General features: G+C 37.3%; 1 protein-coding gene across 8 annotated transcripts in view; it reads right to left on the bottom strand.

The window, feature by feature from the left end:
* Window positions 1–5,371: 5,371 nt before the first annotated feature.
* Window positions 5,372–27,031, bottom strand: part of TNRC6C (trinucleotide repeat containing adaptor 6C) — a 144,363-nt gene continuing 122,703 nt past the window's right edge. For 4 of the 8 annotated variants that reach the window (XM_026702069.2, XM_026702073.2, XM_026702070.2 and 1 more), the window contains 9 exons: window positions 25,680–25,911; window positions 24,139–24,306; window positions 22,845–23,036; window positions 21,784–21,927; window positions 16,517–16,615; window positions 12,748–12,942; window positions 11,286–11,356; window positions 9,287–9,426; window positions 5,372–8,854 (listed from right to left, as the gene is read on the bottom strand). In XM_026702069.2, the coding sequence (XP_026557854.1) occupies window positions 8,494–8,854; window positions 9,287–9,426; window positions 11,286–11,356; window positions 12,748–12,942; window positions 16,517–16,615; window positions 21,784–21,927; window positions 22,845–23,036; window positions 24,139–24,306; window positions 25,680–25,911 (1,602 nt within the window). In that variant the 3' untranslated portion in view covers window positions 5,372–8,493. The remainder of the gene's footprint in view (window positions 8,855–9,286; window positions 9,427–11,285; window positions 11,357–12,747; window positions 12,943–16,516; window positions 16,616–21,783; window positions 21,928–22,844; window positions 23,037–24,138; window positions 24,307–25,679; window positions 25,912–27,031) is intronic. The other 4 variants (XM_026702072.2, XM_087924782.1, XM_087924781.1 and 1 more) reach the window with 1 other exon arrangement.

Raw genomic sequence — 27,031 nt, 5'->3', positions numbered from 1 at the left:
CCTGCAAGCCTGCGCTCTCCCAGTCGTTTCAGCAGCTGCCGTGCGGCACTCTGCTGTGCCACGCAAAGCAGCTGTGCTTCAAATTCAGAGGATAAAAGTGAGTTTGGGAACTGGGCGGGCAGGCCCAACAGCAGAGCGGCAGAGAGAACTGATTTGGTCTCCACTGCTCATCGCCACTACTGACTCGGCAGAACCACTGCTCTAGGCCTCAGCACTGCTAAAAGAGAAAGGCATGTGGAGTGATCTAATCCAGTGAGTCCACCTGGTCCCTACCGCCCATTAGTGGGCATTCCAGCTTTCATGGTGGGCGGTAGGGGTTTTGTCCCCTACTTTATTAATCACCATTACTGTGGAACCGGTGGGCGGTTAAGAGAAAAATTTACTATTAACAGATAGAAAAGTGGGCGGTAGGTATAAAAAGGTTGACTACCCCTGATCTAATCACTGAACTCCTGTTCTCCTCTTGCTGGCTGAAAACTTCTTCCAGATCAGTACTGCGAAAAGGAGAAGCAAGAGAGCTAAAGAATAATTAGACTCAGCAGTGAACCTCCACTGGTCTGAGATTTCAAGAAGGAAAATATTGACCCTGCTGCTACCTCTATCTGGCACAAAAAAGTGGGATTTAGCTGTACATGACTTTTAAGCTGGCCTCATTTTGTAAACTAAGTCTTGGCTAGGCACATGCTTAAATTCCTACTTATGATACATACCGTGGTGGTGATGAGTATACGGCTTATTTGACAAGAGCAGCTGGTCCGCCTTGTGTCAATTCTTACCAGCTTTCTTACTCAACAGAAAAGAAGCCCACAGAGCATGACCAAGGTTTGGCTTTTCCCACCTCTCAAGATCAAAGAGTATGCTAGAAACTAGCATACTGGAGCAATCCAAGTAGCAGCAGAGCTGAGGGGGCCACCCAGCTTCTGCTTTTGTATCCTTCCTTCAACGGAACAAACCAATGGCTTTGTGATTGATAAGCAATGCTCTTAAATCATCAGAATAAAGCCTGCTGAAGCTTTTTGTGGCAGAGGGAGAGAAGCAGCATAAGAAGTGAGCGATTTCATAGCTCATGTTCTTGGAAAACAAAAGTTAAAATGAAGCAAAGCAGTTCTACATTTAAGAGACGATAACTTGTGCCTTATCTTACAAATTCCTGCCATTTGTTCCCTGTACAACTGCCCTTACAGACCCCAAGGCCCAATGGATATAGAACATAGTAACTTAGCTACAGACAGATATATTACCTGATCCACAGAAGAAGACCTATTTTGTAGGACTGGTATTCCAAGAACAATTTAAGAATGCTGGGGATCACCTAACCTGCTACCTTCAGGACTGTTTTAGTGAGAATCTGCCTGTCTCCAGCAGTCTAGGTAAAGTGAAATGATATTGACACCCACTCCCAAGAGATCACAGACAAAAGCCAGAAAAAAGCACCACTGCCAGACAAGATAACTCCTTCTTGCTTAAAAGTCTGTGATGACCAATTGGCCCCCATCTTCACCCAAGTCTTCAATAGATCACTAGAGATGTGCTATGTTCCTTCTTGCTTCAAATGCTCTACTATCATCCCAGTGCCAAAAAAGCTCTCCGTCAAGGAACTGAATGACTACAGACCAGTTGCTCTAACATCTGTAGTTATGAAAAGCTTTGAAAGGCTAGTGCTGTTCCACCTGAAAACCATCATGGATCCACTGTTAGAAACCATGCAGTTTGCATACCGAGCCAATAGGTTGACAGATGATGCTGTTAACATGGCTCTGCATTACATCCTACAACACCTCGAATCTCCAAATACCTACACAAGGGTCCTCTTTGTAGACTTCAGTTTAGCATTCAATACCATCATCCCAGACACTCTTCTAAGTAAATTAAACCAACTAGCGGTACCTGACCACACTTGTAAGTGGATCATAAGCTTCCTAACAGACAGGAAGCAGCAGGTGAAGCTAGGCAGAATCACATCCAATACCTGTACAATCAGCACAGGGGCTGTGTGCTTTCTCCACTTCTCTTCTCCCCATATACCAATGACTGCATCTCAATGATCCATCTGTTAAAATACTGAAGTTTGCAGATGACACAACAGTGATTGGTCTCATTCGAGATGACGAAGAATCTGCATACAGATAGGAGGTTGTGCAACTTACCTTGTGGTGAAACCAGAACAATCTGGAACTGAACACACTCAAAACCATAGAAATGGTGATAGACTTTAGAAGAAACCTCCCATACTAGCACCTCTTACAATAGTAGACAACACAGTATCAACAGTAGAGACCTTCAAATTTCTAGGTTCTATTATATCACATGACCTAAAATGGACACCTAACATCAAAAACGTCATCAAAAAAGCACAACAAAGAATGTTCTTTCTGCGCCAACTCAGAAAGCTCAAACTGCCCAAGGAGCTGCTGATACAGTTCTACAGAGGAATTATTCGGTCTGTCATCTGCACTTCTATAACTGTCTGGCTTGGTTCTGCAACCCAACAGGACAAACACAGACTTCAGAGGATAATTAGGACTGTAGAAAAAAATTACAATTACTACCAACCTGCCTTCAATTAAGGACCTGTATACTGCACAAGTCAAAAAGAGGGCTGTGAAAATATTCACAGATCCAACATCCCGGACATAAACTGTTTCAACTCCTTCCCTCAAAGCGATGCTATAGAGCACTGCACACCAGAACTAGACACAAGAAGTTTTCCCCCGAAAGCCATCATTTTGCAAAACAAATTATTCCCTCAACACTGTCCAACTATTTACAAAGTTGCACTATTACCATTAATCTTCTCATCACTCCTTATCACCCATCCCCTCCCACTTTTGATTGTATGACTGTAACTTTGTCGCTTGTATCCTTACGATTTATATTTTCCTAGTATGATTTGATTGCTTATTGTACCCTATGACTATCATTAAGTGTTGTACCTGATGATTCTTGACTCTTGACGAATGTAACTTTTCTTTTATGTACACTGAAAGCATTTGCACCAAGACAAATTCCTTGTGTGTACAACACACTTGGCCAATAAAAAATTCTAATGACCTATTGATCAAGGAGACGGGGGGCACAAAACACCTTCTCAGCAGTAGCAGCTTCTGTGGAATTCTCTGCCCTCCCACCCTTCTATATTTTATCATAGAGGAAGAGGAAAATAATGCTGTTAGAGGTATAGTTCACTAGAGCAAGTCTAGAATGTATAAAGGCACTTCAAATTTATGGATATTTGACATGTTTGGTGGAGGTGTAAAAAAGCTAGAAAGTTCTGGATTCAAACACATATGTTGATTTAGAGATTTTTAAAGATTGAGACCAGAGGTTTTCTTTTGGGATTCATGGACAGTCAGAAAAAAGACATGGAATTTGTTTTTGTACATGGTAACCGCAGAAAGATTATTGTATGCACAATGTTAGATTCAACACCATCCACAATGGAGGAATGGCTGAATATGATGGAAATTGACCAAGTGTCTAAATTGATTTTTATCAGAGAAAAGACTTTACACCTCATTTACTGCTGACTGGAAACATAAAACGAACTTATGATTTATGGTTTAGATCAAGGGTCCCCAATCCCTGGGCCATGACAGGTACCACTCTGTGGCCTGTTAGGAACTGGGCTGTACAGGTGAAGTTGAGCAGTGGGTAAGCATGTGTGGGATCTAGGTTGTGTGCTCCTCCCATTGATCTGTGGAAAAATTGGTCCCTGATGCCAAAAAGGTTTGGGGCCGCTTATTTGATCATTACACAGGGCAGATTATAGTAAGAGTCAAATTGTAACCACAGAGTTAACAGGTAATTTCATAATTGTATTTAAAACTGCTATGAAGAAAATCAGAAGCTACTTCTTTTCTCTTCCTTGCACTTTTAACTTTCTCTTTATTTTCTTTTTCTTCTTTTATATTAATATGTATTAATGTTTAATCTTTTTAAAAATTCTTTAATAAAACAATGGAGAGTCCTTAGTAATTGACATCGCTGGAAGATTTTTTTAAAAAATATTGTAAGCTGTCTAGATTCTAGGAAGCTGTCATACAAATTGATGTAATGCACACATACATTCTAATAGAAAAAGTGCAATTTCTTTCCACTATTAATAGAAAGTAATCAGTGTTGAAAATACATACATTACATCGTAACAGCAAGGAACATAACCCTGACTGGTTAATTATGTAATATTTAGAACATATTATTATTTGGTGAGTTTAAACATGAAAATATCTGCCAGCTTTCCTGTGGTCTAGGAAAGTACAATATTTGGCAGTGTTCCCTAGAAGGCCTTTTGCCACTGGTTGTTCTAGTTAGTAGGTGTGATCAATTAAAAGATCACACTTCTTAAGTCAAAGTAATGAGGACATTCCATAGTCCTTCAGGACACAGATGATCTTTTCCTTTTTTCCCCCCAGGGCTTCTATACATATTTTCAAACAAAGCAGGATTTTGAAGCTACCTCTCTTTTTTATTTTTTAAAAAGCCAAGGGAACTCAACTGGAAACCCAAAGGCAATCTTGTAAATAAGAAGCTGGTGCTTTGGTTTATGATCTAAAATAGTAAAGAAAAATGACCTATGTTGGAATTCTGATGTGTCAAGGTAGGTTTCCATAAGCTAATTTAAAATGAAAACAGTTGTGAAAATCAATAAATACACTAGCACCTTATATTAGCATTTTTTTTCTAAAAAAATGTATGGACCTCTCTCAAAAGTCCAAGTTATTATGATTACTACAGGGAAATCCTAAAAATGAGATTTTACATAGTACTATTGACCCATCTGAAAGCCCTTCTGGTCACTTTGTTGACTAAAACAGAACTATTTACATTAAAAAAAATTATTCCAATATTTATGCTAATTCTCTATTGTGGAACATACACACTGAATAGAGTACTGTACGCATAACTATTTTAAAAAATGGGTATTTCATTATTTAAGCTAGATCAAGACAATACATATAAGTAGTCTGAGTTAGCTTAAAAAGTAAACATGGCTTTGGAGCGTATCACTCAGAAAACCTGACTTTCATGTTGAATTTCTTATTGTGGCCAAGGAAAAAATCTTCGTGTTTTACAAATACTTTTTTTTTCTGGAAGTTATATAAAAGACATAACAGTTTATGTTGATGTAATATTATATCAAGGAAAAAAAGCAAGTTCCCTCACAAACTAATATAAAAGAAAAAAAGTCCTGGCAACCATGAATAATATTTTGTTTAGAAACCTCCCAGTTATAGTCTAAAGCAAAAGGAATATTAGCCAGAAATATGACAATATGTTTGTAAAGTATATACGTTGAATTATGAGCAGTGATTTTTTTTCCATAATATGTCAGAGACAAAAAAAAAAGAAAAGAAAAAAGAGGGAAACAGCATTTAACAAAAATACAATTACTTTACAACTTTTTCATATAAAAATTCAATCCTGTCTTATATTACGAAATTGAAAAGGCAACTAACAAACATAAATAACAATACTAAGCAATCACAAGTAGCAAGTCAACAATTATGTAAATTATGTAAATTATGGCATACACACATTGAAAGTGACATTTTAATAATTTCGGATATTTGCTGGTTGAACAATTAACAGGTAATGAATGGGGCAAGCTTTAGAAATGCTAGGAGATTATCTGTTAACAGTCATCTCTGTACACAAGAAAAATACACATGCCTTCTTAACAGCCAAGAAAAACTGCAATTTATTAAGTTTCAAAGAATCTTCGTACTCTTGAAAGCAACTTCTGGTGCATGTTTTTAACAATCACATTCTATGAGGAGAAATAACATTAAAAGCCACAAACTTTTAAAAACTTTTCATCTCAGAGTTACAGACATCTTGAGTTCAAAATTAAAGGCAAAACATTAAAATAAAATAAAAAATAAAAATTCAACAGGAATTATTTTAAAAATGTCCATCTCCAATTTCAAATGATTGTTGAGTTCTTTTTCTACAATTCATTACTAAATTTTAGCATGGAAAATTGTATTGACTATTTCAATCCGCACATAGGCACATATGTATTTTATATATAAATGTGTGTGTGTATGTGTGTGTGTGTGTATTTGTGTGTTAAAGAGAGATATATACACAATACATATGTAGAGTGCGTGTAATGAGAATGAGATGCAATCGCTCTGAGAAAAGGGTATGCAGCTAAATACACTACGAAAACTTGAGAAAACACAAGTCTGGAACCCAATCTGTGCATAGTTCATGATCCTCTAAAAAAAACCCAGCTTTTGTTGATTTGCAATTTCGCAGGACCCTTTTTAATTTGACAAAACCATTAAAAAGCTAACCTTGAACAAAACAAAACAAAACAAAACGTAATGCACAAGTTTCCTGATCCAAGCAGTCAGGGAGCACAATGTTCATATAATTTTTAAAAACATACTCAAAGGGTATGTTATTCCATTGTCTTTCTTCCTTTCAAAACAATCAAAAAACATTGATCATTTTTAAACATAAAGCAATTTTTTTAATATATAAAGCACTCTTCAAACATCTATTTCTTTTGAGTCCATTATTTGGTAAATATGTATGTAACTGCTACACATTAGATTAGGTATTTTTCTTCTTCTCTTACTGTCTTTTTTATTTTGTTTTTTGTTTTTTTTAAATAATATCTTCAGTGCTAGGAGTTGGGTTTAAAAAATACATGAAATGGTGTGGAGTTGCTCCTCGGGAAACCCGGCTTTCCTGAGACATCTTCCACCATGTGCAAGATAGTGATCACAATATTTTTCGCCACTCTGACGAAGATGAGGGAGAAAAAAAAAGAGTACACAGCAATGGCCAAAGAAAAGGATCAACAACAACAACAGTAACAACAACAGTAACAACAACAAACACTGTTCAATCCCAGAGCTCTGAAGTAGCATATCTTCATTCTGAAAATAGGTTTCTTTATGATGGAAGTCTTTTTTTTTCTTTTTTTTAATTCCTTTTTTATTTTAAAGTTTGAAGGAGAAAAAAAAAGGTTTGTAAACAGGTGGGAGCTGAAATCGTAGGCTCCTCCAAAAGCAGTCAAAACCTATGTCCAAGTGCTTGTTTCTGTTCCAGCTTGCAGGGAACCACCCACTCTTTACAAGTATTTATGGCCACAGTTCAACAAGAGTTTTTTTTTCCTTTTTTTTTTTTTTAAACTTTATATTCCGAATGGGAAAAAATGGTGCAATACTCCGGTAATTATTTTCTTGCATTAGTCCACAATAAAAAGCTGCTAAAGGTAGATATACATATTATTCTCCAGAGATACACACTGTAAGTTTTTAAAATGCGGTAAGAGTCCTTGAGTAAACATTTACACGTGAATTGTCGCCAGCCCCTCCTATCAGTTTTTTTTTTTTAATTTTAATTTTTAAAAAAACAAGTAGGATTAGCTACAAGAAGGGCTGTGGACACTCAGTGCAAAGTTAGAAGCTAATAACAATTAAACATTTGACCGATAAGCAAATCAAAAGCATATACTGAAAGAGAAGGGGGGGGAAAAAAGGTCACACAATTTGTTAAGTTGTACACCTGGCACACGCACACATCCATACATTCATACATCAGTTCAACTTGTCCCCAATGCATACATGTAAGAAAGAACCAAAAATAATAATAATCCTAGAGCCTGTTCTTTTGTTTTCTGATACCAACCTGGAAGTGTAATAATAGAAAGTGTTCACATTTTTGTTATTGGCCTGCTGGATTCAAGTATAATTGCATGTTTGATATGTTAATTCTTCTTTCTTTCTTTCTTTCTTTTTTCTTTCTTTCATTTTCTTTTCTTTTTTTAAAAAAAAAGACCTTTGAACTATTTGGGGGGAGAATTAAAAAAAATGACACAAAAAGTAATGAAACAAGTGTAATGTGCATAGGCAAGACCCACGGGAGTAGTGGACCTGGATATTCCACCCCACCTCTCAATCCAAGTCATCCAGCCAAGGGGCTTTAAGATTTGTTCCCCAATAGCTGCTGACAAGCTGGTCAGATGCCACCCCACCCCCACCCCCACTGATTACTGGATCCGCCTCTGGTAATGTGCATAATTATCACAGGCTCATTTTAAATAGGCTTTCTCACCTCCCCTTCATCCCAACCCCAACTCCCCCAAGTTGATAAAATAACCCTTTCCAGCCCAAATTCTGAAAAGTGCCCTTCATGATAGAACTAGTCTAAGCAGCTTGTATACGTCTTTAAAAACACCATACAAACATAAAAATAAAATTAAAAAGCCGTTGGAAAAAAACCCACACAAAAATCTATCATTAGCACATGACACTGACCAAAGGGAGCCCATACTGTTAACGCAAACAGTTCACAAGGGACTCCAGCAGAGTTTCATAGTCAAAATTAGACAGAGGTACTAAAAAAAGGGCTGCCAGTCTGATCTATTAAAGCTGGATCCTTCGTGCTGCCCTGGACTGGAAAGGGTTACTGCTATTTCTTTTTTTTTTTTTCCTTTAGTGCTGATGATTGTTACTTCCATTTTGTTTTTCCGGCATCCTAGATGGATTCCCCGCTGAGAAGATCCCCTGGGAGCAGAGTATTCAAAGGCGTTGGGCTTCCGATAACCCTGCCGTCATCGGTGCTGGGAGGACCCCAAAGGCTGCTTGAATACTGAGGGACCCCACCCCAGAGCAGATCGCTGCTCCCTTTCCCACCAAGGCAGGGGGTATTCCAGTGGCCTGCATCATTGCGCACCATGCCATGAGAACTGCTTGTGGAGCCCAAACGTGTCTGAGTGGTTCCAGTGTTGGACTGCCAACTGGAAGTGGGGGGCAGTGGCTGGCCTTGTGCTAAAAAACGGTTCACTTCCTCCTCTCCAGCAAACTCAGCCAAGATGGTAGTGTTCCCCAAAACGCACCTGAAAACACAGAGGAAAACTGCTGAGGCATTCTTCCCAGGACCTATGCATTTATTCTGACCACAGTATATACATTCCTTTAAACATTACTCAAGAGGTAGAACATTGATTGTGAAATAACCAAATATTACAGTGGCAAACTTGACCAGGAAGTTTTGAATATGGAATATAACATTGTGGACATTTAGAGTGATACCCGAGGATGATGAGGGAGAAAGCAGAAACAGTCTTGATTTATTTTTATTTTTTTAATAAGATTGCAAAATAAGACTGACTAATTACATTACGCCCCACTCCCCTCTATATGCCATCTTTCTTTGTTCACTATTCATGCCTCCTTTTTACTGTCCGAGGCAATCTTGAACTATAACACAAGCACCAAGTGAGCATGCCATTCTTGAAAAACAGTAAATACTGAATCAAATAACATACATGTGCAGAGACTTCTGAGCCTTTGCTGCTTCTTCCTTGGAACTGTATCGGACCACAGCATTCCCTTGAGTCAGGTTCAGATGGAATGTAATCAGAGGACCATGTTGCAAGCATAGAGTACGCAGTGTAGAGCCATCAATCTAATTAGAGAAAGGGAGAGGGGGAAAAAAGTGTGAGTAATTTCTCTCCTTCCCTAGTGGCACTGCTATTCTGACAAAGGGAGAGTAACACAGTAATAAGAAGTCAAAACCATATCTTAAAAACATATAAATAAAACAATGCACATTCCTCCCAGAAATTTAGTATATTGATGAAATAACTCTTCCATCGTCTGCTCTCCCTACCTGAACAGGCGCACCTAGAATTGAGCTATTTCTGGAGCATGTTACTTTTCTTCAAGTTCTGCTGCCTATAGATTAGAACCTTAGCATTCCTAGTTGCCTTCAGAAAAGTGATGGGAGAGTCAGATCTCTAATGAATACACTTTTGAAGGATGGAGTAGTACCACCATTGATGTACTTCATGTTGAAGAAGCCACCATTAAACCTAGACAGTTTGGAAAACTGTCAGCAATTTCAAGCTTCCCTTTGTTGTAAAGGTTATTGAGAAGGTGGTAGAGTTTCAGTTGCAGAGGGTCCTGGAAGAAATTTGAATATCTGGGCCTTTTCAGCTGGGTGTCAGGCTAGAGTACTATATCGGGAACACATTGATTGCTTTTGTCAATGATCTGTGGACAACCAAGATTTTATGACCTTCCTGATCCACCTTGATCTCTCCGTCTTCATAACCATTGGTCACGGTATTGTTCTGGATCATGCCTGGGAGCTGAGAGTGGGAAGCGAGTGTTACAGTAGTTGCCCTTTCCCTAGAGCCAGCTCTGGAGGTTGTTGGTGGGAGGGAAGAATTGGAGTCAGAAGGTGCTACACTGTTGGGACCTGCAGGGCTCAACTCTCTTTCCTCTATTCCTTCACAGATGCATGAAGCCACTGTGAGAGGTTATCTATTGACATGGGGTCAGGTAGCATCAGTTCACTGATGATACTTATTTGTCTAGTGAGGCACAGGACTGAGTAGAAGGTGTGACCTAAGTAGTGACCCACTCCCCTGATGCTACTAGGATCTACATGGAGAAGAACATACTCAGTCTCCACCTTCACAAGGCAGAGTGACTGTGAGTTCAGAGGCCTGGCCAGTCTGAGAATATTTTTGGTTCTAGGCAGAATTGAGCTCCCTATTTTCAAATTGGTTCATAATTTGAGGATCTTCCTAAATTCATTATTCTTGCTCAATGAGCAAATGGCAGCTGTGGCCAATAGGACCTTTGCATAACCCCATCTTGTTCATCAATTTCTACTGCAAAGTACTCTGCATGGGACTGCCCTTGAATACCACCCAAAATGCAGCTGCTGAAGTATTTATTGGTATTCTTCCTGTTACCTGTGAAACACTTTGAGAACTGCCATGATTAATAGTGATCTGGATTTAGTTCAAGGTGCTGGTTGTCATCTTTTAAACTCTGGTTGTCATCTTTAAAGGACTACAGATGACTTAGGAACTGGTTATCTTTAACCGATCTAAGATCATCTGCTAATCCAGTGAGGTCAGGGATAGAGGGCCTTCTCAGATATCTTAGTCTTAAGAGAATGTAATCATTTGGGAGCATGAAACCGGGCCCTCACTATTACGATCTCTCTCCTATAGTGTAGCAATAATTGCAATAACCCCAGCCCTCCATCAAACCCTCAGTGAGTGAAGTACAAACAGCCCCACTGCAGCTTGCGCTTATGCCATTCTAGCACTTAATAAATAAATAAAAATGTCAAGTAGGTCAATCCTACAACCTGCTGTTTTAGAAATAAAATGCTTAAAATAGAAAGCTCCAAGAGTTAAGATATCAAAATTGGATAAGACACATCAAGAGCAGAAGGGTCTGAGTTTACAAGTACAATGTTGATTGTTTTTTATGGCTCTTCCTCTAATTTACTGTAAATTCATTTACCTGGGGAGTGAGGTTACGGAGAACTAGCCAGCTACTTGTTCTTCCTGAGCTGTCAGTACTCCAGGCTGAGCCTACAACCCAATAAAGAAAACATTAGGGAAAGCCCAGCCCAACAATTGAAGAAGAAGAGCAGAAGACACAAACCTGATGAATACATTTTCTAGAAGGACTTCTAACTGTATTTGGATCAGAAGATTTAGCAAATGTCTGCTAGCCTTCCTCACTTCCCTCCATGTTCAGTTCCTCACTGAGAATTTTGCTTGACATAAACAGAACCAATGCATAATTTACTAGGCTTCCCCAATATGACACTTTACAAAAACGTTGGATCACTATGTAAACTCACAGACTTTACATAGGCAGTTGCCACACATCTATTAGCATGCTTGGTATTACAAATGACATTTTAGATTTTGCTTGTATACAACTTAATCTTATGAGCACTATGCTTGGAAACCTGTGAGATTTGCAGAAATACACTAAATTGAGGATAGAGAAACATCTGTTCCAACAGTCCTTTGAGTGTGATATAGGCTGACTGACTGATGTGAGGATAACAAGGAACTGAGTAAAGCAGAACAGAAGGTGAAGAGAGAATGAAAGCATGTCTTATCAGATGAAGCCCACAATAAAATGACTACATTTCAGTATAAACTTAATTTGTTGATATTTCTATAGTGTTTTTTAAGCCACACATATATCTATATCATCTACGAAAGGTAACCTGAGTGTAATAAAATATATTCATGGGTATGTCTGTATAAGATTGTAAAACAAATTAAATAATTCAGACTATAAATAGAAGGCAGATGCATCTGAGCTCAAGTGACTGACATTGACAATATTGCACTGTCAGTCTTCAGAGCAGGGGTCTCCAACCATGGCAACTTTAAAACTTGTGAACTTCAACTCAGCCAGGAATTCCTTAGAGGTGGATCAGACTTGGGAAACAAAGTAATTAATGCTTAAGTTATTTTTTTATTATAGTTACAGTGAAAAAAAACCTTGCATGACAGAAAGCACCTCCCCCCTCCATGCTTTTATCTATACAAAAAATAGGAAGGATCAATTCTGAGATGCTTTCTGAAACTACCCTTCTGCTTTGAATTTAAATTTATCTGATTCTTGCCTTGGTTGTGGCACTTCCTCCTGTTCCTCAAGGTTATTTTCAGAACCTATTACATGCACTAATTTTAGGTCAAGTCTAAACACAAAGTAAATATATATTGTATTTATTTAGCTAAGAAAGAGTTGGACTGACCCAAATTCTAATCCACCTTTAGCCAAGAGGACCACTGATTGTCTTTAGATTGGCTACCCCTTTCAGCCCTAAGAGGGTTGATTTTGTGGAGAAAAACTGGATAAGAAAGTCATATGTTTGCTGCCTTTAACTCTCAAAGGAAAGGAAGATATAATCTATGTAGTTAAGTCAAAAGAAAAAAAAGAAAGAACTCAGGAATACCAGAGGAGTAAGAGCTGGTCCAACCCAATGGGCTGGCACCCCAGGTAGACGATGGCTTGGTGTTTGTTAAGCCTGGAGGTGGCCTTGTAGGAGCTGTAGTGTTCCTGGGAACCTTCCAAAGTTCATGTGACAAAGAGGCTTGCGTGTGAGAAATTGGACCAGAAGACCATGTTGATTTGATGTCTGACAATTTACCTACAACAGAGAAATGCAATTCAAAATGTCAGAATGTGGAATTTTTCGACAATCTGGGATCCCCAGGTTTCTGTTGTCTGTATATAAACAGTGAATTTCAAGCAAACAGTGTTAGAACATTGCTCATCTTTGTTCGTTTTGTTGTTGTTAATGCTTTTTTCAGTTTTCTGCTATGTAAGTCTCATTAATCCATCGAAGATTCTTAAAATGGTCTTTATAAAGCTCAAAAATATGAAATTCTTCTGGCATCATAACTTCAGAATAAACCCACATATTTACCAGTCTCAAGCATATAATATCATTTTACTCTCCCAGCCCCCAACAGAAAAGGGAAGAAACCGTTCATTTTCACAAAGTACATAGAGGCTACTTTGTGATCCACAAAGATCTTTAGGAAAAGTTTGTAACTTTCAGTTAGCCACAGTGGATGCTTCACAGAAACAACAATTGGCTTGATTCCTTTGGCTATTAAAGCGCAGAAGCCCAGCGAAAAAAAAGTACTGTATATTCTATAAACCTAATTCCTGAATTATAGGAATAAAACTGAAAGAGAGTTCCTCTCCCTACTAAAAGAGAATAATAAAATGAGGATGAAGGATAGCATGCAAAACAAGAGGAAGATAAATGAGGAAGACTCTTCAACTTGCTTCATTTATTATTTTCATTTATCTACTTAGCTATCACAGGGAATGAAGAAGAAAAAGGGGAATCTCTCAAAACTTTCACCAGATGGTCCTTATGACAATGATTTATTCCTGCAATCATATATTTCTGACTAGTTTTTATCATCACTATCTCTAACCTCAATTTCTATAGCAAATATTGTGAAACATCTGAAAGATGATTAAGGCAACCGAGTAACATATTAAAATAGCAATCATATGAATAAACCATACTTCAATGTCAATTAACAGAAATATAGAGTAACAGATTATCATTGAAATATTTCCCAAAGTCTATAAAGGAAGGTGATTGATACACAGCCTAAAACTGCAATCTTAAATACACTTTCTAATAGATTATATCTACTAAACTCTGCTACAAGTATTGAGCTTCAGTCAAAAGACCACTCCCATTCTATGCCACCATCTAAGCATAGGTTTTCTTACCATTTTTCTCAGTTCTTAACATTTTATGAAGTATAAAGCTGTAGCTTGTATTAACTAGGTTGCTGTCAAGTTATTTATTTCTCCATTTCCAGAAAGATCGATTATTTGCACAAAATCAGTAAATTCAGAAAAATTAAGTTGCGGATCTAAATCAAATTTCATCCAAAAGAGAAAAACAGCCCCACCAAAGGAAAATGCATCCTAGGTTAAATAAACGGCAACTATTTCTTTATTTTAAAACCTGTTGAATTGAAGATTCAAGAGAACTTTCAGATTTTATTTTTTAACTGCCAATTTTAATTAAATCTTAATTTCTTAAAATTTGCTTTAACTGCAATTAAAGGTTATGATGAGTCTGTAGATAAATGTCTATGGAGATTCACAATCATCCAGGCTATGGTTGTCCCAAAAGGTGTTTTTTCCAAAAGGCAACTGGATTTTTTTGGTTTTGAAAAGAAACCTTTTGGAAAAAGCACCTTTGGGATAGTCTGTGAAAGGGGTTACTGATACTTTTAATCAGTGAAGGTAACAACTATAAAGGCACATATGGTGGAGAAAAAGAAATAGATTTATATATTCCTGGCTATATGGAGGTTTCCACATTTTTTTCAGGTTATGATAAAATCCAAATCTTTGACATAGTTCAGTCTACACACTAAAATAAAACAATATTTTGACAACAGAATGCTATTTTGAAAGATTGATGAGATGTTAATTACCTTATTGTTAGTGAATCAGTTAAAAAAGGCATACAGGTAGTCCTTGACTTACAACCACAATAGGGACCAGAAAATTCATTATGGTAGTGCGGTTGTTAAATGAGGCATCATGTAAACACATTTTATAGGCTTTTTCTGCTGCGGTAGTTAAGCAAAGAACCATAGTTGCTAAGTGAGATATCACATGGCTATGACTTGCAATCTGAGAGCTTCAATGGAAAGGTGATCGTGTGACATAGGACAATGCAATAATCATCATAAATGAGTGACAATTGCCAATCACCCAAATCGCGATCGCATGATTGTGGGAACACTAAAACAGTTGTTACTTTTATCAGCACTATTCTAAGTAGAGGACTACTTGTAGTACAGGATTATACGACTGACAGTATTTTGCATGGCTCCCAGAAATTATGTATAATTCTAGTTAAAGTTCTTTAGTTCTTCCTATTCTTTAATTCTGGGTCCCATCATGGAAATTGGGGGAAACCTCAGGTGACAAATTAGCTATGATTAGCAAAGGTCCCACTGAAAGATGACAAATGCACAAGTGCACAAATACAACAAAATTCTTAAGAGCTGCTACTGAGGAAGAAACTTGTCAGTATATTTTTGAATGTTGGGTCCACTATTATCTGATATATAATATACACTGTGATAGAAAAGGCAGACCTATTGTTCCCATTGACTAAATAAAACACACACCATTTATGCATGGTTTTTTTTTTCATTTGCTTTTTCTAACTCCATCAGTGCATATCAGTGACTGCATGATGAGAATCAAAGCTGGCATTTTTTTGCCTTAAATTATGCACAACATTAGGCAGATGATGAACAAGATTATTGTCTGTTATTCTCATTTTACACAAAAGTTATACATTATGATCCCGCATCATATATGTTGCTTTATATTGTTGTTTCCACAATGTAGGTGAGTCATTTCTTACTGTTAGGTACATGATGTCTCTTTTAAAGATATTTTTAATCTTTACATGCCACCTAGAGTTTCTTGGTGACTGAGGTGGCTAAAAATAAGTGAACAAAGAAAATGTGATAAAAAGCACAAATAAGAGCACTGCGTCAGAGTTTAGAGATTGACAAAAGTGCACATAATAAAGTGTGCTGCTACCTTCAAGGATCCTTCTCCCGTGTCCTCCTTATGAGTCTCTGAATTCCTACTTGCACTAATGGTTTAAGAATAAAATAGCTGCCAGCACCATGAAAGCGTGAGGACAGGTGAACACAGTGAGTCTTACCCAAATTGATTATGACCATCTTGGTTATTACTACTCTCTTCAAAACAAGACATAGTGGAGAAAGGGAGGGAGAGAGGGCACAGAAGAGCAATAGGCGCTGCTTCTTTGGATCAAGTCATTCTCCCTAAATAAAATGCTCAATGTCGGACAGGCGGTGTTCTTTGCTTCATAATTTCTGCTGGGAATCGCATGTATGCTAGGTATTTGAAGAAAACATTTATGTCCTGATTAGTTTAACAGAAATTAGCACTATACTGAATGTCTGTTTCTCATACTGAAGCAATGCATAGCCTGGTATGGCCAGTCGCATATTATAAATCCCCGTTACACATTCACTACTGCTAAATTCTTAGGACAGTCATTTGAACAAAGGAGCCCAGTATGCAAAAGAAGTACACTTGTTGTACCATTGTCGTTACTGCAAAGAACAGAGGCCATGTGGAAACCTCCTATCCCAGGGGCCTCTTAGGAGAAAGGCCATTGGTCATACCTGCAATGCTGCTGAAAGAGCTACTGTAGCCGGAGGCACTAAGTGGCCAGGCACTCGATGAAGGCAGCGTGGCATTCTGAGATGATGTTGGGGATGACCCTGCAGAACCAGCAAAGAAGCAACTAAGAAAGATGGGCAGAATGGTGTCTACGATAGCATATGCAAGTCTCACACCATCACATGCAAACAAAAACCATGCAGGGAAGATGCTAGTCCAGCCCTGCCTTTTGACCCCTAGCTGTGAAATGTTCTAGAAAGCATGGTTCAATGTACGGTAGTGAACTCACTATCAAGCAACACGGTGAGAAAGATGGTGTTCAAGATGGTGAAATGGTGTTCATGCAGAAATATATATTCCTTAACTCTGTGTCATAGTCAAGATAATGATATTCACTGCCATTGTATCCACAAATTATGAATTGCGTGTGAAAAATATGAAAATGCAGCCATGTTAATTATGATGAGTCCACCTTATATTCTATAGTAGGTATTTTCAGAAGAAAAGGCACATCTCTGCCCAATTTGCCTTTAACAATCCCTGCCATGGCCACCATTGACCATTCTTGTCCCCTTGACATTCCTGCAATTTTGCTGAAATGTGTGTTCTAGGTAAGCCTTGCTACAACGATGGTGACACTCAATATTATACCACAACACAGGGTAAATTTATGATTGCTGCATTATGCAAGGAGACACTGAAAACCAAATGTAAGATTCTATTCAACAGATTTGTTGAAAACCATCCATCTTTAAGATGATCACACTACTACGAACCATCTGGAATTCTATATCTGTTGTCATGCTTGTTTCAGAAAGTGACACAAATAATTTTCCAATGCATATATGTGCCTTGGCAGAAAATGCAAACATGTTTCTTATACCCATGTTTTCTGCCTAACCTGTGCACTTCAAGAAATAAATTTTAGTATAAAGTTTTTTCAAAGAATGCAAACCAATAATACACAATTTACTATTATTATTTTACCAACAAAAGCATCTATTCTAAAAAGTCAAGAATGAAAGAAATATTACTCCCACATTTTAAGCAGTTTGTAAATCAGAAACTAAAGTCAAAGATCAGTGCTGAAATGACTGTGTCTGACTTAGGGGATATGAAGAAGTCCTCTGTTTGTGATTCATGGTTTGCTTATGAAATATTATTCTAAAATCTGTGATTGTTGTATATTAGCTGTAAGTATATTCCATTTTGAAACTATTCAAACTTTGATCATGTATGAAGTGTTGTTATACGTATTCTAATTACTTTTAATGGCTTTTAACTTTAACATGATGCCTTGAATATTCTGTTGAATGGAAAGTTAGAGTATAAATTAATAAATACATTTTCCACAGAAAACAGATGATGATGTTTTCTGTGAAAGCTGCGTCTACAAGACAGGATGCTATTAAGATTAAGTAGAAACTTGTTTTATTCCTACTCCTCACATTCATGCCACCTTGTCTATACTGTACCTAATTCTAAGCATAAGTAATGTGTACTACATTCATAGAGAAAGTGAGCTCCATTTCCTCTTATTTATCATGCTCTATCATGCTGCCTAGGAGAATGATGTCTTTTGCATACAAGTGCTGTGAATGGATAATATTCAAACTACAGTATATAACAATCCCCAGAAAATAAAAAATGAAAACCTAGACTTTATTCCAATTATAATATAATTAAATTTACAAAATTACATCCAGATTTTAGGTATATAATGATGTACTTACAGCTGGAATTAAAAAAAGACATAAATGTGTATTTTGAATTTTTATTTCACTTTAACATAGTAAATATACAAAATCTGCTTGGAAATCTTGTCCAGAATATCCCCGACACTTCACTGTGGTATTGTTCTGGATCAGGAAGTAAGGGCTGAAGAGGGCTTTTATTCTGTTTCATTGGGAATAAAAGTAATTGTGCAACTGGGACCATATGAATACCCTCTTTGGTACTTCCATATCAACAAAGGAAGGGAAAAAAGAAGAGCAACTTCACCCCAACTGTACTCTAAAAATCTTGAGTATAGGTCCTTTAATGGGTCACATGCATTTAGGAATCTATAAGGGAAATGATCAAGGATCTGTGTGGTAGCGAATCTAGGTTTTGCTCAGATAAATTTTGGATCTATAAAAAACTAACAGAAACAATAACAGAACTAGCTGTTTTCCTTTACTGAAGGTTTTGGAAATAGGATGCTTTCAAACACTATTTTTTGTATATCAGGATACTGAGATGAAGCTACAGTACTTCAGCTTACCTCAGTAAGCAACTAGTCCTGTTATAAAGAAACTGTGTTGTAACAAAATATGCTTTCAGAGATAATAGGACAGTAGGATAGTAGGACAGAAAGACTTACACTAAGTGTCTTCAATTCTAGGCAAACTCACAGCAGCAGGCTTTTAAACTGCCTGGCATCAAATTATATATGTTTTCTAGATAATAGAACCTAAATTAATGTCCCCCAATATTGATAGACTGCTGGTCTATCTGACATAATTTTGTTGATACTGGTTGGCAATGGCTTTTTATGACTTACTCTTGTTTTCTGAATCCAAATGTGAGAAAAAACGAGGGGTTGGTAAGGTTTCTGTAATGTGTCAGTCAAATATTCTCTATATGAAATTCTGATTTTGCTTTATATTACAAAAAACTCTTTTCTCTTGCAAAATTAATAAGAAAAGTAAGATGAAATATTAAAGAATTTCAATGGTCAAGGAAGATGTTCTTGATTCCTTTTTAAAAGAAATAACATAAAATAAAATAAGTTTCATAAAAGTCTAGGATGAAATAAAAGGCAAGATAAAAATCCAAAATAGAAATGAGAAACTTAAATAGGTACCTCCCATATCTTCTTCCTAATCAAAATATTTCCCTAGCTATAATAGGGTTTGTTTGGATTTATTTTTTTGCTCCATAAGGAAAATACATAGGAGCTACTCTTCATAGTACAAGTAGAAATGGCAAACAGTGACAAAAGTAAAAACAGTGAAAAGAAAAAAGTGAGAAAAAAATTAATAGAGATAATCTAAAGCCCCACAGTTAAGATTCTAACATTCCATTCAGCAAATCATTAAACCATTTAAAAGGCTGCAGCAGAAACTCTGACTATGGATGTCTTTCTGATCTATTTGCAAATTTGGACCCCAATGATTGTAATTCAACAGACCCAAAACAGCCCAATGCAACTTGGCAACGGTTCCATCATAGATCTATGAATTCAGGGAGAGAAATAATAAAACTATTGTATAGATATGCTTTTATGCTCACTTTCACATTGAGCAGATGGATCAAGTGTATCTTTTTTTTCAGGTCAAAGGGCAACGTTGGCTTTTGAAGATATGTGAAGGTCCAACCAACAAATTGGTTTTCAGAATAACATTTAATATATTTTCCTTGGAAAATATTTATTTCCTTTATCTAACACATTAAAAATTATGCTCCTGGGGTGTCTCTGAAAGGTCTTGGGAACCGTTTAAAAGGTTTGTGAAAATGTATATACTTTTTTCACTCTACTTCTGATGTTTACCCAAAATGTTGGGAAAGTGCTGAAAAACCATGCATTTTCCAAATTCCCTCAATCAGCCAAAAGGTAGGCAGAAAAACACAATTAGACATTGTACAGGAAGTGTCAGAAGCAAGGAAAAGAAAAATATCACAGGACATAAAGAAAGGAAAAGCACCAGATATTTACAAATGCATGCACATTAATTATTCATCAAGAATCTCAAACCTAAGTTCCCTGTATCATGTCCACAAAATTCACATGTAATTCATAAAACCAACATGTTAATTTCAAGTTTATCTTCCTTAAAGTGTTGAGAGGCCAAAGACTTAAAAAATTATCTTCAACAGAAAATTCTTTCTGGTGGCATTCTATCTCACAAATACAATATGTTTTTTAACTATAAAACAAGGCTAGGGCTTCTGGTGCCTGCAAGTCACCAGTGCATATAGATTTTAAGAGTAATCCCACTCCTCAGTCACTGTGAAAAACAGTAACATATTTTACACCAGGAAGGAAGAATGAATAATTCATATCAGAACACAATAGCACTTTTAGTAGCATTACACATTTAAATTAGGCAGCAAAGTTCTCTTCAAATAAAGCAGCTAGCCTTAGTTTTGTTTTCTCCTTACATCCTACTCCCTGACAATATCACTGATATCAGCCACCCTTCCTCCCAGCAGTCTTATGTTCAAAACAGGAAAGGGAACAGTATTTATTTTCTCTTCCACAGTAGAGGAAAATGATCCATTCCTTTGCAAGAAGATGCAGAGGATTGTGGATCATTACTTCCATTTTATGAACAAAAAAGGGAATGCTTCTCTTTTCAAGACAGTACACATTGTAGATATCTTACATTGCTCTACAGGATTTAAACATATAGTATGGCTTAATACCATCATATTTGAAAAAGATCAAATAAGAAAGTGAAAATCTCATGAAAAAGAACTGTTACATTTTATATTGCTTTTATAATTCTGGGATCAGAATTATATTTTCTCTCAATAAAAATTATTATCTTGATTATTGAAGTAACAAGGTAATTGCAGAATATTACCTTAGATCTGAAAATATAATTCTATGCTACAGCATACAGGAATCATAGTGAGAGATGAAACTTCACTAAGTCCCAAGGAAAACAGAGCAACTTCTAGAGAAGTTTAAGTGAGTTCTATTAATTTTCTTACAGGCTGAAAGCTCCAAAGAGCAATAAAAAAACCCTTTCCGCTGAACCACTTATATTTAAAAGAGACAAGGCATCAGATATTTCAATTCAGGTATTTCAATTTATAATTGTACAAGATTGAATATAAAACTAGACATGGCAAGGAGCAACAACATTTCCGCCCCTTTTTTTGTTTTCAGATAAAAATTGAAAAGTAATTTAGCATTATGTGGCTGTGAAGGTAAGCAGACAAGATGGGGCTTAAGACCTATAAATGCGCATATATTTTTTGAAGAAAAAGATAGCCAAGAAGAATTTTTAGTGTACAACCTATCTCTGCCAAAAAAACAAAACAAACAAACACTCCAAAACCAGTTACAGAAGAAGGGCCTCTAACCCACACTATTTCACTGATTTCGTTATCAAAGCTGTTTTGAGGTTTAAACCAATTAAACATGCGCACTGCTGTATAACTTGGTAATTCTGAGCCTGAACACAGTCTGGCATGTACTCTAAAAACCATATATGTTATATATATTAGAAGAGAAACAAACAAACAAAAAATCAATAAGGACAAATGACTGTGACAATACCTCCACTTTTGAGTAAGTAGCGATTGACATCCTGTATAGTGGTGTTAATTGTAGGACCTGTAGGAACACTTCCAGGGGTAACATCAGGATCATTTTCAGGGTCAATATTTTGTAATCCTTTCCATGGTACTCCAGGATGAAATTCTGCTTGGCAAACAAGATGAAATCAATGTTTTACTTCTCAAGAGTCACAGAAAATAGAGATTTATGGAGAGCCTCATCTATGGAAGTTTTGGTGGGTGGATTTTGCTTTAAATTTCAGAACTAGTGCATCTGTCAGGTGGAGCTCCATTCAGAATTCAAGAAAGAAATACTTAGACTCCTTAGATTAGAGAAAAGATATCTTTTACTGAAATTGAAGTGGTAGCAAGCATAGAATTCTGAATCTGAGGAATTAGGCGCGCAAATCACATATACAAAGTGATGGAAATGTTTCCACCCCCAATAGTTGAAATGATTCTTCCAATTAAAAGTTATGAATATGATCGTGTGGACATCTTCAGGTGGCGATGAGGCCTCTGTCCATTGACCTTGGCATATTTTGATAAAAGTTTGCAGTTGCGCAGAGAAAAGAAAGCTAAGTGAGAAATAGAAACCTAAGCAAGAATTTATACTCCCCCCTCCTCATTTTACACAACACTAGAATGTAACACCTCCAGCTCGCTTCCCAGACTTTACCCCCTCCTCCCCCAGTTACTTATGGCAGCCAAAAGATGCAAAGCAATAGTAGAAGATCTTGAAGGCTGACAGCATCACTGTTCATTGTTAGACCCCTGGGATTCCTGAGATTCTATATTCTTTGTCCAACAACAGTATGAGGTAAATAAAGTGTTTAGATATATCCTTAAAAGAACATTTATTCATTTCATTCAGTGGAAATATAATGAGGAAGTGGAACATAAAAAGTAAGCCAGTGCATTTTGAATGCTAGGTAAGGAAATGCTTATCTTTTGTCTGAAAAAAAAAAAAGTACATTGGGTTCTCAACAATAGTGCATTTCAGGGCAAAGGACAACTATGTTACTTCCGGATAACATTTGCACAATACTTATTGAAGATTACCTGGTGGCCAATTGATGCTGGAGCCATTGGAGATTTTATCATTATCAGATTTGGCACGTGACCAGCTATGAGGAACAGCTACAGGAGGACTGGCTGGTGATTCACTATTTTGAATAAGATCATACCGGCCATAAGAATCCTCAATGGAGGACTTTCCTGGAGGGCCAATACTCAGACCTCCAGGGATAGCACCTGGAAATGGAAGAGGTACAGGCAAGAGATCATAAGCATATTAACAATATTAAATGTTGGTAGTGTTTCCTATTGCATCTCATTATCAAAAACAAATGAAACTACATTTCAGTCACCAAAGGCAGTATGATTCTGTGCATTTAAAGGAAGGATAGAAGATTAAATTAGGAAAGTTATGTAATATATAATGATTCTGAATATCATACATTATTTTAAGTATAGTTATGGATGCAGCGGTTGTAAGCTACATACAATTTACATTAATAATAGAAGCATGGTTGATAGTAATCTTCTGTTCTCTAGGATAATTTTGGAGTTGTTCATTTAAATGAAAAAATAAACCTTCTGTGAATATTTCAAAATATTCCTCAGAATTTTTGAAGAAATTAAATTTTCTAACAGTGCTAAGCTAGATATGATTGCAAACTCCTACTGAGTTCAACAGCATTATTCTCAGGAAAAAATAAAACCCTAAAGTTTGTTTATTTATTTAGTTCTAATAAAGTTTATTAAATTTTCACCTTTAAAAAAATAAGTTCTGTATACATTTTTTGAGTTATTTGTGACATCAGTTATACCATTCTCTAATACATACATATATATACACTATTTACAATTACATTTTAAAACTTCTACTTTTGCATTATGTTTTCTTTCTATTTTCTAACCAGACATACCATTTTTCCCAGGCCATATAGAATTCTTTATCTTCCCTCTCCTGAAATCCCACTGTGAATTTGTTAATTTCTGCACAATCCATTACGTTTTTCATAATCATGTCATCTGTGGGTGTACCATCTAATTTCCAAGTTTGAGCATATAGTATCCTAGCCGCTGTTCAGATGTGTATCATTAGACATTCATTCTCTTTTCTATATTCTCCTTCAATTATCCCTAATAAAAACATTTCAGGTTTGGGTACTATCTTTAGATTTGTTATTTCCTGTAACCAGATCTGTATCTTATTCCAGAATTATTTCGCTTTGGGGCAGGTCCACCACATGTGAAAGAATGTACCGGATTTCTTTTTGCATTTCCAACACTCTGATTTTAGGTTTGGATGACAAATGAGTTCTATGTATTTATAAAGTATATGCATTACCATGCTTGCTAGGGTTCTGGTCAAGTGGAGAAGCAGCACTGGAAAGATTATCCATTGAATTGGGGTGTGTCCACTGAGGAAGGCGAGACTGGGACTGAGAAGTATCCTTCACTGACAAACCACCAGGAATGTCCATACTGTTTACATTCATGTTTGGGTTCAATCCAGCTAAAAAGAAGTAGATAAACTGTCAGACTTTCTTAATTCCTAGCATTTAATGGCAATTTATATTTCAGGTCATAAGTTAACAGTATATGTCTATTGATAAGGCAAATGAGGAGAAGATGGGAGAGGAGGGGGGAAGGGAGAAAAAAAGCATTAGGAATAGAAAAGAAAATCAAATATCGCCTTAGCTCACTTCATTACTTCTAAAAACTCAACATACAGATGTATAAATATTCTTTTCTTTTGCTGACATGGAGTTTACTTTCTGTCATTCTAAGATCCTAAATTTTAATACTACTGGAGAAATCTTCCTGGTGTTATAGGAATAAGAGAGTAATATTTCTGAAAAGATAGACTTAAGAGGTAGAGGATATATGGGCTATGCAATCTTTTCCTTAATCAACTTTGTAGATGAAAAAAAAAGTGACAACATGAAGAACTCCAAAGGTTAATGGCCACTTTTTAGGATTATTCCAATATGTAGGATCCAATCACTTGCACAGTAGCATTAGCAAAATCTGTATCAGCCAGGCACTCAAGAGAAATATTAAGTATAGTATCACAATATTTCCACTATATTCATTTCTTCCAAGGCACTTTAATCCCATAATGAAGTCTGAAGCCAGAAAAAAAGTGTTCAAATACAGGACAATTTGCAGGGGTCTTTCAGAAATAGATATATGTACTGAAAACCTGTAAATGTCTTCATATTTTCTTTCTTCTCTAACTAAAAATGGTTGTTATATATAAGAAATACATGGATTGGAAACCAGTAGAGAATTTATAGTTCTATATTTGTTAGATTGGGAAGTTAAAAAAATATTCTTCCAAAGAAGACAATGACACTTTTATAATGCCGCCCCCCAAAATGGCATAGATCTAATCCCTAGGAGTTCAATTATAGTGTGTGTGTGTGTGTGTTTCTGCACTGCTGTGTCCTGTGTTAAATAACTACGTCATCATAAAAATGCAAAAGGAACATGTAGAAGAAGAAACTAAAGGAAGACAGAATCAAAGAATGAGGAATTTTAGTTATCCATGAGCAGGCAATTGGACAACTTTTTGATATTCTGGACTGTAATTCTCATAATCTATATGACCAAGGACTAGTTGGGATCAAAATCCAGAAAAATATTAGAGCGTACTAGGTTAACCATTCATATTTCCCAAATAGAAAGTTTTGTGTTTGCTGACACCTAGTGTTGTGAATAGGAATCATCCACATTTTACTCAAGGAAAAACATAGAAGCTGCATCTGATAGTGATGAGTGAGGCAAAAAGACTTGGGCAATAATGAGGGGAGAGAGAGACAGAGAAAGAGAGAGAATATTATTAGTAAATTATGAACAGTAAAGTCCTACACAAACCACACTTACCAAGGGGGTAAGGAGCAAAGGTGTTCGGTGAAGACTGTTGCTCTTTGGTCTGCAGATCAGATAGGCCAGGAGCTTGGGGATGGGGTGAAAAGTTATCCATGGCTGATTTGCCTGCAGAGGGGTGCAAAGATAGGTGTGGAGGGGGTGGCTGCTGCTTCATAAGCAGGGCCTGGGCCAGCTGGCGCTGGTGCTGCTGAATTTGCTGCTGCATGTTATTGATTGTACGTGCAACCTACAAAATAATAGTAACAACAATTTTAAAAAACAGCCCAAAGACACGATTTTGTGCTATGAGCCAAAGAGCTACACGAGCAATAAACTCATTGGTGAAACATCAGATGTGTCAGGCATAGGATACAGAAACTGAAATCTGCTATTACAGGTAGTCGAAATTTCAAGTTACGACCATTTGTTTAGCAACCATTCAATTACAGTGGTGCCGAATGGACTTACGATGGTCCACAAAGTCATGGCCACTGCAGTATCCCCACAGTCACCTGATCAAAATTCACATGCTTGGCGCCTCACACACCGGGGTGCTTCAACTTACCCCCATCTGCCTATCCCCTCCCCCCACCTATGCCCTTTGGACCACCTGCAATTCTGTGATCCTTGACCCCCTAGCTGACCATCATTGTCTGACTAAGCATGCCTAGTGTGGCCCTTCAGCTTTCTTCCCCCGGGTTACTCATGGCCATTTTCTCACAATATCTGGAGTAGGCTGCCTCATGTGGCCATCATTTTCACACAAAGGGTAGGGCCAGGCATTCCTCATCAGCAGTGGGAGGAAGAAGATGGTGAAGATCATTTGATGTGGCAGAGTGCAAGGTGGCAGGGCCTTGGAGTTCGGGGTAGTGAGGGTGACTGTTGCTGGGCTCCCTGTAACTTCCCAGGGTGGCAAGAAGGCCCCCTGTGCCACCCTCACGTGGCTGGGGCTGGGTTGTACTTTGTACTGTAAAGGACTTCAAGACGCAGCTTAGGGGCTCTTGTAGAAGAAATCCCTTCATGCCATGCTGTTGGGCTGGGGCTGGGCTGCATACTGTGAAGGGCTTTGAGATGTGCTGCACCTTTTGGGTTCTTATAGCCTCACAGCCCCTGGAATGCCAAGAAGCCCCTTGGTGCTTCATGGCTGGGCTGGGCTTCATGTTGCATTGAAGCATAGAGGCTTTCGGCAGTCCCAGAGCCTCAGTGTATCAAAGCTGCAATATATTCTTTCCCTGGTCTCCCTGAGCTCACACACAAGGATGCACACACCCTACACCCTTTTTCCCTAGGCTCACTGAGTTCCTGCTGCACTGCAACAACCCCAAATTTGTGCATGGCCTGGTGCCCCTCCACAGCACCCTGTGCTC

Source organism: Pseudonaja textilis, chromosome 2 (genome assembly GCF_049901715.1).
Source record: "Pseudonaja textilis isolate UNSWEBS1 chromosome 2, rPseTex1.2, whole genome shotgun sequence".
Taxonomy (NCBI): Eukaryota; Metazoa; Chordata; class Lepidosauria; order Squamata; family Elapidae; genus Pseudonaja; species Pseudonaja textilis.
The sequence above is the reverse complement of the archived record's forward strand: the minus strand, read 5'-3'. Positions and strand labels throughout refer to the sequence as shown.